Source organism: Eutrigla gurnardus (genome assembly GCF_963514095.1).
Source record: "Eutrigla gurnardus genome assembly, chromosome: 22".
Classification (NCBI taxonomy): domain Eukaryota; kingdom Metazoa; phylum Chordata; class Actinopteri; order Perciformes; family Triglidae; genus Eutrigla; species Eutrigla gurnardus.
Genome location: NC_139933.1, coordinates 3043801 through 3056363, shown reverse-complemented (window position 1 = coordinate 3056363; position 12563 = coordinate 3043801). Strand labels below are relative to the sequence as shown.

General features: G+C 42.1%; 1 protein-coding gene across 1 annotated transcript; it reads left to right on the top strand.

The window, feature by feature from the left end:
* The first annotated feature begins 3027 nt into the window (after positions 1 to 3027).
* cyp26a1 (cytochrome P450, family 26, subfamily A, polypeptide 1) lies at positions 3028 to 6946 on the top strand. Its single transcript, XM_084002202.1, has 7 exons — positions 3028 to 3378; positions 3530 to 3754; positions 4456 to 4734; positions 4836 to 4985; positions 5092 to 5226; positions 5896 to 6042; positions 6132 to 6946. The coding sequence occupies exons 1-7, from the start codon at positions 3190 to 3192 to the stop codon at positions 6462 to 6464; spliced, it is 1458 nt and encodes a 485-aa protein (XP_083858328.1). The 5' UTR covers positions 3028 to 3189; the 3' UTR covers positions 6465 to 6946.
* The last annotated feature ends 5617 nt before the right edge of the window (positions 6947 to 12563 follow it).

Genomic DNA, 12563 nt, shown 5'->3' with positions numbered 1-12563 from the left:
ATTGCTTTTTAAATTCCGATCGGCCCTTCCGACTGTCACAGTGACCGCTGTAACAAGTAGACATGTTTTGATAAAGGAGGTCAAAAGTCAAAGTCTCTCTGTTGTCTCCCTCTCTGTTTTCTCTCCCTCCTTATCTCTGTCTGTTTGATGGACAGTGAACTTGGTTGAGCGTGAGAGTTCACCGGGATGTCAGGGTTACAGGCAGGTCAGCCAGCGTGCCGGCGGGGGGAGGAGACACGAGCACTCTCCCTCGCTGTGTGTGTGTGTGTGTGTGTGTGTGTGTGTGTGCTTTGTAATGATAACAGTAAAGACATTAACAGATGTCTGAGTGGATTATTCACCGCTGTATCAGCTGTAAACGTTCTGGAGCTTTCTTCAGAAGACTCAGGTGTGGTGTTTAATTACACTTTTATGTTCCTGATAGGTGAGTCTTTATTCTGGACTGTTACTCCACATTATGCAATAGAAGTAACTCTCCGCTGCACTGCTGTTCTATGGACACAATACATTTTAAACTACTTTTACTTGGTTCATTTCTAACCTTGTGTGTAGTGTACGGAGGCCCAAAGCTGCAAAAAGACAAAAATATACTTTCCCCTTTATTACAGATTATACGGTGATATTCTGTTGAGAGTGAAAGGAGTCATGTGACAGCGGTGAAGGTGAAGATGTGTGGTGGGTGTTGACCTGGAGTCCAGCAGGTGATCCAGCAGGTTTGTATGCATGAGACCTGAGGATCCTTCTCCACACTTGAACCTCCCTTCACCCTCCTCCTCCTCCTCCTCCTCCTCCTCCTCCTCCTCCTCCTCCTCCTCCTCCTTTGTCACACCTGAACAGCAGAATCCTGTTTCACACATTCACATTGTGATGAGAAAAACTCACCAGCTCCAGCATGACCAGCTGGAAACCCATTCACCCTGAACATGCATCACACGCCGCTGTCTGTCTGAACACAGTCGACAGGGATTCATATTCATGTTCGGTTCATGTTTGGAAAATGTGACATATTTAGTGTTTTTATCACCTTCATCGTCAGGTTCAGTTTTCAGAGCTTCCTTCAAACTGAAAACACTGAATTCATGTTCTGGACTAAGATAGAGTCCAGTCAGGGAAAAAAATCACTTTAATAAATTATCAGTGAAATGGGAGGAAAAGTCATGCCACTATTATCCTGACCAATATAAATTGGGATTCATTCATTATCCTGATAATCATCAATCAAAGTGGCACTACAACATACTGGAATCACTTTACATTTTCTTAGGATTCTTCAACTTATTGGGAGTGTTTTTTTTATTATCAAAACCCACAATAAAATAATAAATAATAATACAATTTACACATTCATCATATTTCATTTATTTTCCTTGGATTTTTTATGTCATTTATTTAATTACTACTCATTTATATTTATAATTTTATGTTTTTGTTATTTTTTGAATGAAATCCACATGAAAACTTCTTGGATTTCCTTAAAAAAAAGTGTTTACCCAGATAGGGAAATGATCAGGAAATTACAGACCCATAAAATAAAGTTTTACTGGCCAATTAAAGACTGGATTACCAAACTGGTCATTTCTCTGGAAGCTCCAGGTTTGTGGTCATTAATTAGAAACAGCTTGAGAACATCTACTGGATCACAGCATGACCTGACATGGTGGAAGCAGGACCAGGGAACCTTCTTTTGTTGCCTCAGGTGATCGCAGGTTAATCCCGTCAAGCTATTTATAAAGAGGTAGAGAAATAAAAATTCATCTTTTTATTAATGTCATTATTGTTAAATAGCCTGATGGGTCTCCTATAGTATATTTGTTTTATTTAAAACCCATAACCTCCCCATAAAAACCTACCAAGAGGACATTTCTCTGGTGTCTGCAGATAAAGTTAAAGGAAAAGTCTTGGAATTCTACATGCAAGCCCTGACCGGAGATCAGATCACATATCGTGTGTGTGTGTGTGTGTGTGTGTGTGTGTGTGTGTGTGTGTGTGTGTGTGTGTGTGTGTGTGTGTGTGTGTGTGTGTGACTGTAATGGTGATAGTCGCCGTGCCTTCCCACCGGGGTGAACCTCGGGGCGCCCTCCTTAAAACAACGCACAGACAGATCCATCCATGTAATGTGTCGTTGTAAAAGCTGCAGCCAAACTGTCTCACTCTGACTGACCGATCAGCCCTGCACACGCGCACACGCACGTGCACACACACACACACACACACACACACACACACACACACACACACACACACACACACACGTCCTGTCGTTATGGCAGGTCGTAAAAAAACACACTAGAGGCCAAATGCAGAGCGCGGATGTGGCTCAGCTCCTCTCTCTCCTCTCGGTGTTTACTTTTCATGCGGCGTAGCCTGGGAATAACCTTGTGTGCGTGCGCGTGCGTGCGTGCATCCCCACCGCCTGTCTCTACTGACCCAAGCTTGAACCCGCTGGGAGATATCATTTTTATAACAACACTCAGGAGGGGGGGGGCAGAGAGAGCTCGGGTCAAAGTCCTGGTCTAGATTCTGAAGGTTCAGGTGTTTGGGAAGAGGGAGCTGTTAATCCATGCGCTGGTACGCGCACTGCGTGTTGTCGTGACGCGTCATGGAAGGGCCACGTGGTGAAACGTGATTAGAAACAGTGTGGGATGAAATCAATAAAGTTAGAGTTGAATGGTTGCAGGATTAAGACATTCTTCCCGAACGCGCTGCTGCGTAAAAGCGTTTTGCGCTTGAATGCGAGGCCGCCCCGCGGGCTCCGATCCTGATCCCCAAACCGAGGCAATGCCCAACAAAAGGACGTCTCGGGACGCGCTGCCCATTGTCTCAGAGGGGGGAATCATCACCTTCTTCTTCTTCTTCTTCTCAGCGAAAATCCTCCGCGGATTGTCCTGCGTGCAACAGGAGGTAAGGATTAGAAGGATGCAGCCCCCCCTTGGAACAAATGGCGAGGCGAGTCAGCCCAGTACAGGCCGGGGGCGGGGCCGAGCGACACCCACAATTAAAGATGAACTTTGAGTGAACTAATTTATCTGAGGGAGGAGAAGGTAACAGGGCTGCACCGCGCGGTCCTGGCAGCCTATAAAAGGCGCCGGGTGAGCAGCTCCGGAGTCACCGTATGTAGCTGACGGAGCTCCACCTGGCTTCACCCTCTCCGCTCCCCAACGCAAGACGCCGCCGCCTCTCGCTGCAGCCATGGCTCTCAACACGCTGCTGGCCACCTTCCTGTGCACCATCGTGCTGCCCGTGCTGCTCTTCCTGGTGGCGCTGAAGCTGTGGGAGGTTTACATGATCCGGGGCCGGGACCCGAGCTGCAGCAGCCCGCTGCCCCCCGGCTCCATGGGCTTACCGTTCATTGGGGAGACGCTGCAGCTCATCCTGCAGGTAAACAAGGATGGCCAGCTTTGTTTTTATGTTTAATTTTATTATTAATGCATTTTCTATTTTAGATAATATTCTATATTATTAGCTGGTATGAATTTAATCCAAATGACTGGATTAGTATATTTTGTTGATGTATTTGTCTGTTCTGCAGAGGAGGAAGTTCCTGCGGATGAAGCGGCAGAAGTACGGCTACATCTACCGCACGCACCTCTTCGGGAACCCCACCGTGCGCGTCACCGGAGCGGACAACGTCAGGCACATTCTGCTCGGGGAGCACAAGCTCGTGTCCGCGCAGTGGCCCGCTTCTGTGCGCACCATCCTGGGCTCGGACACGCTGTCCAACGTGCACGGAGCCCAACACAAGAGCAAGAAGAAGGTGAGTCAGGCATTTCTCCCACGAACTTCTCAATTAATACAGATTTCAGGACATATTTATTTATCAGTAATATCCTCAATTATTTTCTTTTAACGCGTTTTTCTTTATTCAATAAATTACAAAATAGAATTATCAATACTGTGTCTCATAATGGATCTCTAATTATAGGCATTTGTGATCCTGAAAAGTTTTTTTTACTTTTGCATTTACAACAATATAAAGTCAACTTCTTAAAGTATTTAAATTATTATTTGTATAATGTGATATAAATGCAGGTTTTGGCACCTGGGGATGGAATATATATGGGATAGACGACTAATAATTATAATATTATAAAAGACACAGCAATGGTTATGGTTTATTTCCATTATCAGGATAATCATAGTGAGAAAAAGAGAAAATATTCTGTTTAAAAAAAAAAAAATAGGCCTCCAGGAATTATCACAAAGACGAGACTCACACAATGCATTTTTTTGTATTTATTATCTTTTATTTTTCACTAACAATGTTGACTAAATATGAGATGTGTTCTATCTGTGATGCAGTAAAAAGTTGAAGTTTCTTCAAGTGATTCTAGCATGTTTTGCTGGGTTTTAATCATATTTTGTTGATTATCGGGAGACGTTTAGCTGCACAGTAAAGCAACATAACGAGATCTACTCCGCAGCAACTAACACTTCCTTCCTCCTCTCCTTCTCCAGGCCATCATGCGGGCTTTCTCCAGGGAGGCTCTGGAGCTCTACATCCCCGTCATCCAGGAGGAGGTGCGGGCCGCCGTGAAGGACTGGGTGGCCAAGGACTGCGTGCTGGTCTACCCGGAGATGAAGCGGCTGATGTTCCGCATCGCCATGCGGATCCTGCTGGGCTTTGAGCCGGAGCAGATAAAGACGGACGAACAGCAACTGGTGGAGGCTTTCGAGGAAATGATCAAGAATCTGTTCTCTCTGCCCATCGAGGTGCCTTTCAGCGGCCTGTACCGGGTAAGAGACATATAACTGTTATTAAGTGTGGTTATGGATGGTTTAATGGAGTAATCAATGCACAGAACAGTTAGGCTGAACGACTGATTCCTGTCCTCCAGGGTCTGAAGGCGAGGAACTTCATCCACTCCAAGATCGAGGAGAACATCAAGAAGAAGGTGCAGGAGTCGGACAAGGAGTCCAAACACAGAGACGCTCTGCAGCAGCTGATCGACAGCAGCCGGAAGAACGGGGAGGCGTTCAGCATGCAGGTAGGAAAACGTTACGCAACGCAGAAACAAAAACTTATCGAAACAGCATCTTCAGTCGTCCTCTTGTTTCGTTTGGTGCCTGAACTCGTACGTTTTCTGTTTCCAGGCCATTAAGGAGTCCGCTACGGAGCTCCTGTTTGGGGGCCACGAAACCACCGCCAGCACGGCCACCTCGCTGGTCATGTTCCTGGGCCTGAACCCTGAAGTGGTGGACAAACTGAGGCAGGAAATCATGGACAAGGTAGCTACACTGTTAACATAACAAGCTGCTGTAACGTGAATTAATCTCGTACATTTATCATTTTAATTAAAAACGTGTTGCTTTCACACGGCTCTTAGCGTGGTGACGGCTGAGCCGGCAGCTAGCAGAAAACAGTGCAAACAATGGCAACAGTGGCGATAATTTAGAGATATCTTCTGCGACTACATTTTCAGTTCAGTGCTCTATGAGATCCGTGCAGAGCTATGGGGGAAAAAAAGCACAGAGAAGCTCGGATAACAACGCACACAGAGGGAAAGTGACTTTCTACTTCCGCTATATCGAATAGTTCCTGCTGCTATTTTAACATAAAACAAGCAGGATATTAAATATCGCTCCTTCGTTTGTTGTAGTCTGTACTATTAGCACTGTTAGCTACAAGCCGCTGGCTCAGACATACTACCTTTCTCCGTGCTTTCAACCCTATCTCATGGTCTTCATCGGCAAATTAGATTTGCTCAGTTTTCATACGCACCAATGTGATGGTGTCTGAGATATCTTCATGACAACTGAGCAAACTCAAGACCTTGAGATGCCGTGTAAAACCCCTAGTAGGAGGACTGAGTCCTTTAGTAACTCTGTCAGCCCACATGCTTCATCATAATAATAATAATAATAATAATAATAATAATGATGTATCTCTGTGTTCAGGAGGAACAGGGGATGGACCTCCACAGTCTGAACATCGAGTCCCTGGAGCAGCTGAAATACACCGGCTGTGTCATTAAAGAGACCCTGAGGATCAACCCTCCGGTCCCTGGAGGCTTCCGAGTGGCCCTCAAGACCTTTGAACTCAACGTAAGTTGGCGTGTAAACGGCAGATTGAAGGGTACACCTGAAAACCTGTACCTGCTTACTAATCATCATCCCCCCCTTCGTCACTTCAGGGTTACCAAATCCCCAAAGGCTGGAACGTCATCTACAGCATCTGCGACACCCACGACGTGGCCGAGATCTTCCCCAACAAGGAGGAGTTCCAGCCGGAGCGCTTCCTGACCAAACCGCTGGCCGACTCCTCCCGGTTCCAGTACATCCCGTTCGGAGGCGGCTCCAGGATGTGCGTGGGGAAGGAGTTCGCCAAGGTCCTGCTGAAGATCTTCCTGGTGGAAGTGGCCACCAAGTGTCACTGGACTCTTTTAAACGGGCCGCCCACCATGAAAACAGGACCTACTGTCTATCCTGTGGACAATCTGCCAACTAAGTTTAGCAGCTATGTATAAAAAATTTCAACCCCACCCCCAAAATACTCTCAAATCATCCGTTTTACCTCCAAATCCACAAGAGGAACCACAGTAAACAATAAACAATAAAGCTACTTTTTTGTGCTCTAAAGAATCCGATCAGAGGGCGCAGAAATCCATTCATAATTCTGATCTTATGGAATTTATCAGCATGTATTTTTTTTTTACATACTTGTACATATTGTAGATGAGTTAAGAACGCATTTTACATTTTATATTATGATGTTAATACATTGGATTTGTACAAATATATATAAATATATATGTTTTGTTTGAACGAACTAAACGAGAGGCACTATACACATACGTGGAACACTTTAATCAGCTCAGAGGTGTATCTATAGGATTATGTACATATGTAATGTAGAGTCTGTTTATATGCATTTTTGTATCTTACTCCAACTTATTTAAGTGACTTATGTTATACTGTATGGGCTTTTTATTTAATAAAACTGTTATGATGAGAATCTTGTTTTGTCTGTTTTTGGCTCTACTTTGAGAGCGTGGAGGAGAACAAAAATTAGATTGAAGTCAAGCTGAAATAAAAAAATGTTCAACTGTTTTACAAAAAAACTATGCCAAAAAAACAATTTCTCTGTATTTTTGTATCAAAAACCCAAATACTTTTTTCTGGTGTAAAGTTAGCTTAGCATAAAGGCTAGCATTTTACAAGCATTGCTTTGTGAGATTATGATGATCTGTACGATGATCCCTACATATTTAGCGCTCCAAAAAGCTGCTACTCGTTAACCAGCATAAATCAACACTTAATGACTTTTGTAAAGCCTCACTCTTCTGAACTGGCCGGTAGAGGCCACGAGTCAACAACCACGTCAGTAGCAAAAAAAAAGGCTTTTCTGACAACCGGCTTGGGCTAAAAAACAATCCTTAATTAGTCGCTTCTAGGCTAAATTTTAGTCTTTGTCGTTGCTCAAAAACTGACATCCATAGACATTTAGACAAGCACTTTGTAAACTTGTTTTTAAAGGTGCCATATAATTTATTATTATTCCCAATATTTTTCCTTTTATATAATTCACCACTGATTCCATATTTATTAAATGTTCACACTGTTTTCCATTATGTGCGTCACTTTGACGTTTATTTGGGACCAAATGTGTTACTCTTAATCTTTAGTCATCATTTTCACCTACTGATATGTTTATTTAGTTATGTGTACAATAAGGACAAAATAACCGGGGTCAAATTCCTGCTATCTGTAAATATTTGGCCAATAAAGCCGATTATGTTTCTGTCTTTTTGCAGACAATATTGTCTGGCAGCCTCCAGAACAAAGTTTCCATCATATGAATTCAATAGCTACACAGTCAGAGGTTGTGTTGCATTATGGGGGAATTAGACACCAGGTTTTGACAGGAAGATGAAGAAGAAGAATGCATGGAATGAAAAAAGATGATATCTAGTTTGGAATCAATTTACACCGTCTCCTTAGTTAGTTATTGAGCTATATATTATTTTTTTCACTTTGGACAGCTGTTGCCACCTCTATTTATGCTAAGCTAGGCTAACCCCGCAATCAAATTTTCATCACAGCACGCTAATTACCCAACAGAATATAATGAATAGAAAACGGCTTAATGAAGTCGTTAGTGATCCGTGTGATTGGGTTTGAAAACTGACGAAGAGCTGCTCTTCGGTTTGTTTTAAAACACCAGGTAAAGTTTGCTGATGACAGTTAATGTATTTACTCTGTAGACACAGGCAGTGGGTGGTCCCACACACACACACACACACACACACACACACACACACACACACATTCCACTATCCTTACAGAATCAATAAGTTGTGTTGAGAAGAGGAACATAGGAGAGAAATCTGGAATCCATAGAAGGAGGGAAAGCAAAGCAGAGGGCTGATGACCCTGGCAGATGAGCAGACGGAGGGTGAAACAGAGTTCATAGCGATCAGTTCAGTTTCAGGGCACTGAACCAGTATAGACCTTCAGGGGGAACCGTGGAAGTAGGCCAGGAGCATTGGCTGCATGTTTCCTGCAGGGTCGCAGATAAGAGGCTCACATTTAGGGCTGTTGAATGTGCGTATAAAAGCTGTTAACAAGTGTGGATGTTTAAACACTCAACCGGAGGAAAGGGTGTGTATAGCAGGCAGAGAGATCAGCTGATGATCACATGATGCGGGTGGTGAAAAGGTTAATTCTGTTTCATAATAAAAATGCAAAGAAACAATATTATTATTATTATTAAAGTATTACAAAGGCTGGTTCATTATTAAAACGTACTACTGAACTACAATATTCTGGCTGCTGAAAGAACATTCAAGATTCAAACAGTTTATTATCATATGAGCAGTAAAGAAATGTGTTTCCCTGTATAATGAAACTTACTTGTTTGCTGTCCACAGAATGCCAAACGATATAATATCTAAAGTATAAAAATAGAAGTAATTTAAAAGGCAGCATGCGACTCATATATAAAAACATCAATAAAACAGTGCAACTGTAAATGTGCAAACTGCAGTTATAAAAAATGTAGTCCCTGATTGTAGGCTACTCTAATCAGCTGTTCAGTAGTCTGATGTACGGCGTAGTAGGGCCACGAAAAAAAACTGAGCCGAGAAAGGGGGCAATATTTAGAGAAAAATAGTAGCAAAATTTGCCACTTTATAAACTCACAACTTTATAAACTCGAAATTTGCCACTTTATAAACTCACAAATTTGCTCATTTATAAACTTGCAACTTTATTAACTCGCAAATTTATAAACTCGCAAATTTGCCACTTTATAAACTCGCAAATTTGCTCATTTATTAACTCGCAAATTTGCCACTTTATAAACGCGCAAATTTGCTAATTTATAAACTTGCAACTTTATAAACTCGCAAATTTATAAACTCGCAAATTTGCCACTTTATAAACTCGCAAATTTGCCAATTTATAAACTCGCAAATTTGCCACTTTATAAACTCGCAAATTTGCTAATTTATAAACTTGCAAATGTATTAACTCGCATATTTATAAACTCGCAAATTTGCCACTTTATAAACTCGCAAATTTGCTAGTTTATAAACTTGCAACTTTATAAACTCGCAAATTTGCTAATTTATAAACTTGCAACTTTATAAACTCGCAAATTTATAAACTCCCAAATTTGCCAATTTATAAACTCGCAAATTTTCCACTTTATAAACTCACAAATTTGCCACTTTATAAACTCGCAAATTTGCTAATTCATTAACTCGCAAATTTGCCACTTTATAAACGCGCAAATTTGCTAATTTATAAACTTGCAACTTTATTAACTCGCAAATTTATAAACTCGCAAATTTGCCACTTTATAAACTCGCAAATTTGCTAATTTATAAACTTGCAACTTTATAAACTCGCAAATTTATAAAGTTGGAAATTTGCAGCATTATAAACTCACAAATTTGCCACTTGTTTCCTCGAATATTGCCCCCCTCTCTCGGCTCCATTTTTTCCGTATAGTAGCCCTAACACGCCATCACACTGATCGCAGTGGGGAAGAAATACTTGAATCTGAGAACTTCCCTTTTTAAAGTCTCTTTCACATCCATCATCCACTTAATCACATCTACCAGTTTACCAGTAAAGTGAGTGAGGACCCAAAACAACGCAGGAACATGAACAAACAGGGTTTTGCGATGGGCTGCTAACTTGCTTTTAAGTTCACGTACAGTATGTGATTAGTGTCTATTCAGTAACATTTCTCCTGCGTGTAATCGTAACACTTTAAACCTCTACTTCACCCTTCGTAAACGAGAGCCAGTGTTTGTTAGCAGACTCACGGCAGCTTTACTTCGGCCTCTTTCACTACTTGTTTCTCTTTCCCGGTGCCCTTCTGATTTACACCCAGCCTCCCTCCACTCCGCCGCGACTCCGTAGCATTGTACTGTTGTCCCCGAGCCCTTGTTTATTACTGTGCTACTTGTGATTATTGGATCTGTTGTGCTTATTGTAAGTCACCGTTTGATGAGAGTTTCGACTTAATGGCCAAATTGTAATAGTAAATTGCGGCTGACACCTTTTATGTCCGGCCGTCCTATCCCCCGCGAGTCCAGCCACTCCAAACGATGTGAATGAACTTCTCTGAACTTTGCCTCCTCTCGGCGTTCTAAAGAGCGCCCGCTTCCCTCCATTGTTCACCATCGCCCAGCGGAGACAAAACTCTGCACGGCCAAGGCCGTTCTCCTCTGAATTTGTGACCATTGTGGTGAATTTACAACGTGGCGTTGAAAAGAGGTTTGAAACTAGCTCGCTTTCAATTAGATCCTCGGGCCCGAACATGGTCCAGAGTAAATCACTGTAATAGCTGGAGAAAGTGGTGTTATTGAAGGCAACACTTTTTACACACCGGACCACTTTGTTGCCATGAACGGTGCATGAGAGAGGTGGAGGAAGCCGGGACCGGGGGACAAAATCAAAACCCTGTCTGTGTTTTAGTTCCAAGATTTTAAGAATTTAAACATCTAGAAAATGATGTCCCGAATACAACTGAACTCTCTGTACTAAATGCAAGAGGTGGGACAGGGAGGGAATCACTACTTATTGCTGTAACTTTGTACAAATTTAGTTTTTTTAGGTGGGATGGGGATTGAAAAATGTTAAAATTTTGTATTTTTATAATCTATTTATAGTGAATTGTTATTCCACTTTTTGTGCATTGTCCCTGTTTAAATAAATAAAATAACCAAATGACAAACTTCATTTTCAATTACATTCCAGGGGAATCGTATTTATTCAAGGACCACGGCAGCAATCACCAAGTTAACGTTGTTAATACATTTTTTTCAAAACCAAAACAAAGTTTCTTGTTTAGGTTTTTGGATTTAAATAAGTACATTTGTTACGTTATATAAATTAAAGCAGGAGTTTTGGTCTCAAACAGCTGTCCTCCTCACTATATGGACTTCGGCTTTGATTAGAAACATTTGTTATACGTCAAAAATGTTCTCGAAATATAATTAGCAATGTAGTTTCATTATTAATTTAGGAGAGATGGCAGTATTGTAAACTAAAGTATGAAGTGTTTTCAGGTATTATAATGGACTAATCTCTTCCTCTGACTGTAAACTTATTAAAGAGATGTTGAACATTTAGTAAAATAAGCCTGTGGATCATTTTACCCTGATGTATCTCTCTGTAGTGGATGATCAGCTTCTTATAATTCACAGATTTAAAAAAAGAAAAAGCTTTCCCTGACATTTATTCTCTCATATTTCACATTTACAGAGGGCTGTTTGCACGCCGGTCGGGGGCCTGAAAGTCAAACAAATGGTCAGCGGAGGACGGAGAATCTTATCAACGGAAAGTCTTAATGCTATCAGCTGTGCTTCATCAGCCACAGTGAGGATGCACTTTGACTTCAATGGGCAGTTATTTGGTCTGATGACCAAGGTCATTCAGAATCAATCGGCTTTTCTCCAGTCCTTGCCGGAGAAGTCAACGTAAGTCGACGGGGGTGTTAATTCCTCAAACTGCGTTTGCACAGCGTCTGCTGGCCCCTCGGCCCCTGCTGGGGAGCCATACGAGTGCCCAATAAGAGATGCTAATGGCGTCGTTAGCATGGCTGTTGGTGGCTCACTGTGATTATTCATAATTCGAGGGTCTGTTGACAAGTTCAGCAGGTCAGGGAGAGTTCAGCACCCCTTGGTGAGAGAGAGTCCTCTGGTGGAGGTTTACCTGCTGCTGGTTCAGGTGCATTCATGTGCAAGAGGGTCGTTCACAAGTGACTGTTACTTGTATACACACATTATTTTTGGTGGTATTTTAGTTCTTCCTCTTTCCAAAATAAAAGCCTTAAACCCGTTAAAGTAGGTGAGATGACTGAAAGTCTCACATTAGCATCACTTTGCTGTGGATTTGAGGCATTTCAACAACATAGCCACCTCGTTAAGGTCACAGCATGCGCTCTGTACCGATCTCCTCTACCACAACCAAACCATGTGACTCTATTTGACTCCAAATGGACCATAATGTACTAAATGAACATCATGCTGGATTGAAGAAGACTTGAAACTAGAGATTGAGACCATAAACTCATGTTTACAATGTTTACTGAGATAATACATCAAGAGAGA

What these genes read in the sequence shown, in the direction of transcription:
- cyp26a1 (XM_084002202.1), top strand. Translation starts at nt 3,190, where the DNA reads ATGGCTCTCAACACGCTGCTGGCCACCTTCCTGTGCACCATCGTGCTG. An exon ending in CTTTCAGCGGCCTGTACCGG is followed by an intron (nt 4,735 to 4,835) that starts GTAAGAGACATA and finishes CCTGTCCTCCAG; the next exon opens with GGTCTGAAGGCGAGGAACTT. An exon ending in TCAAGACCTTTGAACTCAAC is followed by an intron (nt 6,043 to 6,131) that starts GTAAGTTGGCGT and finishes TCGTCACTTCAG; the next exon opens with GGTTACCAAATCCCCAAAGG.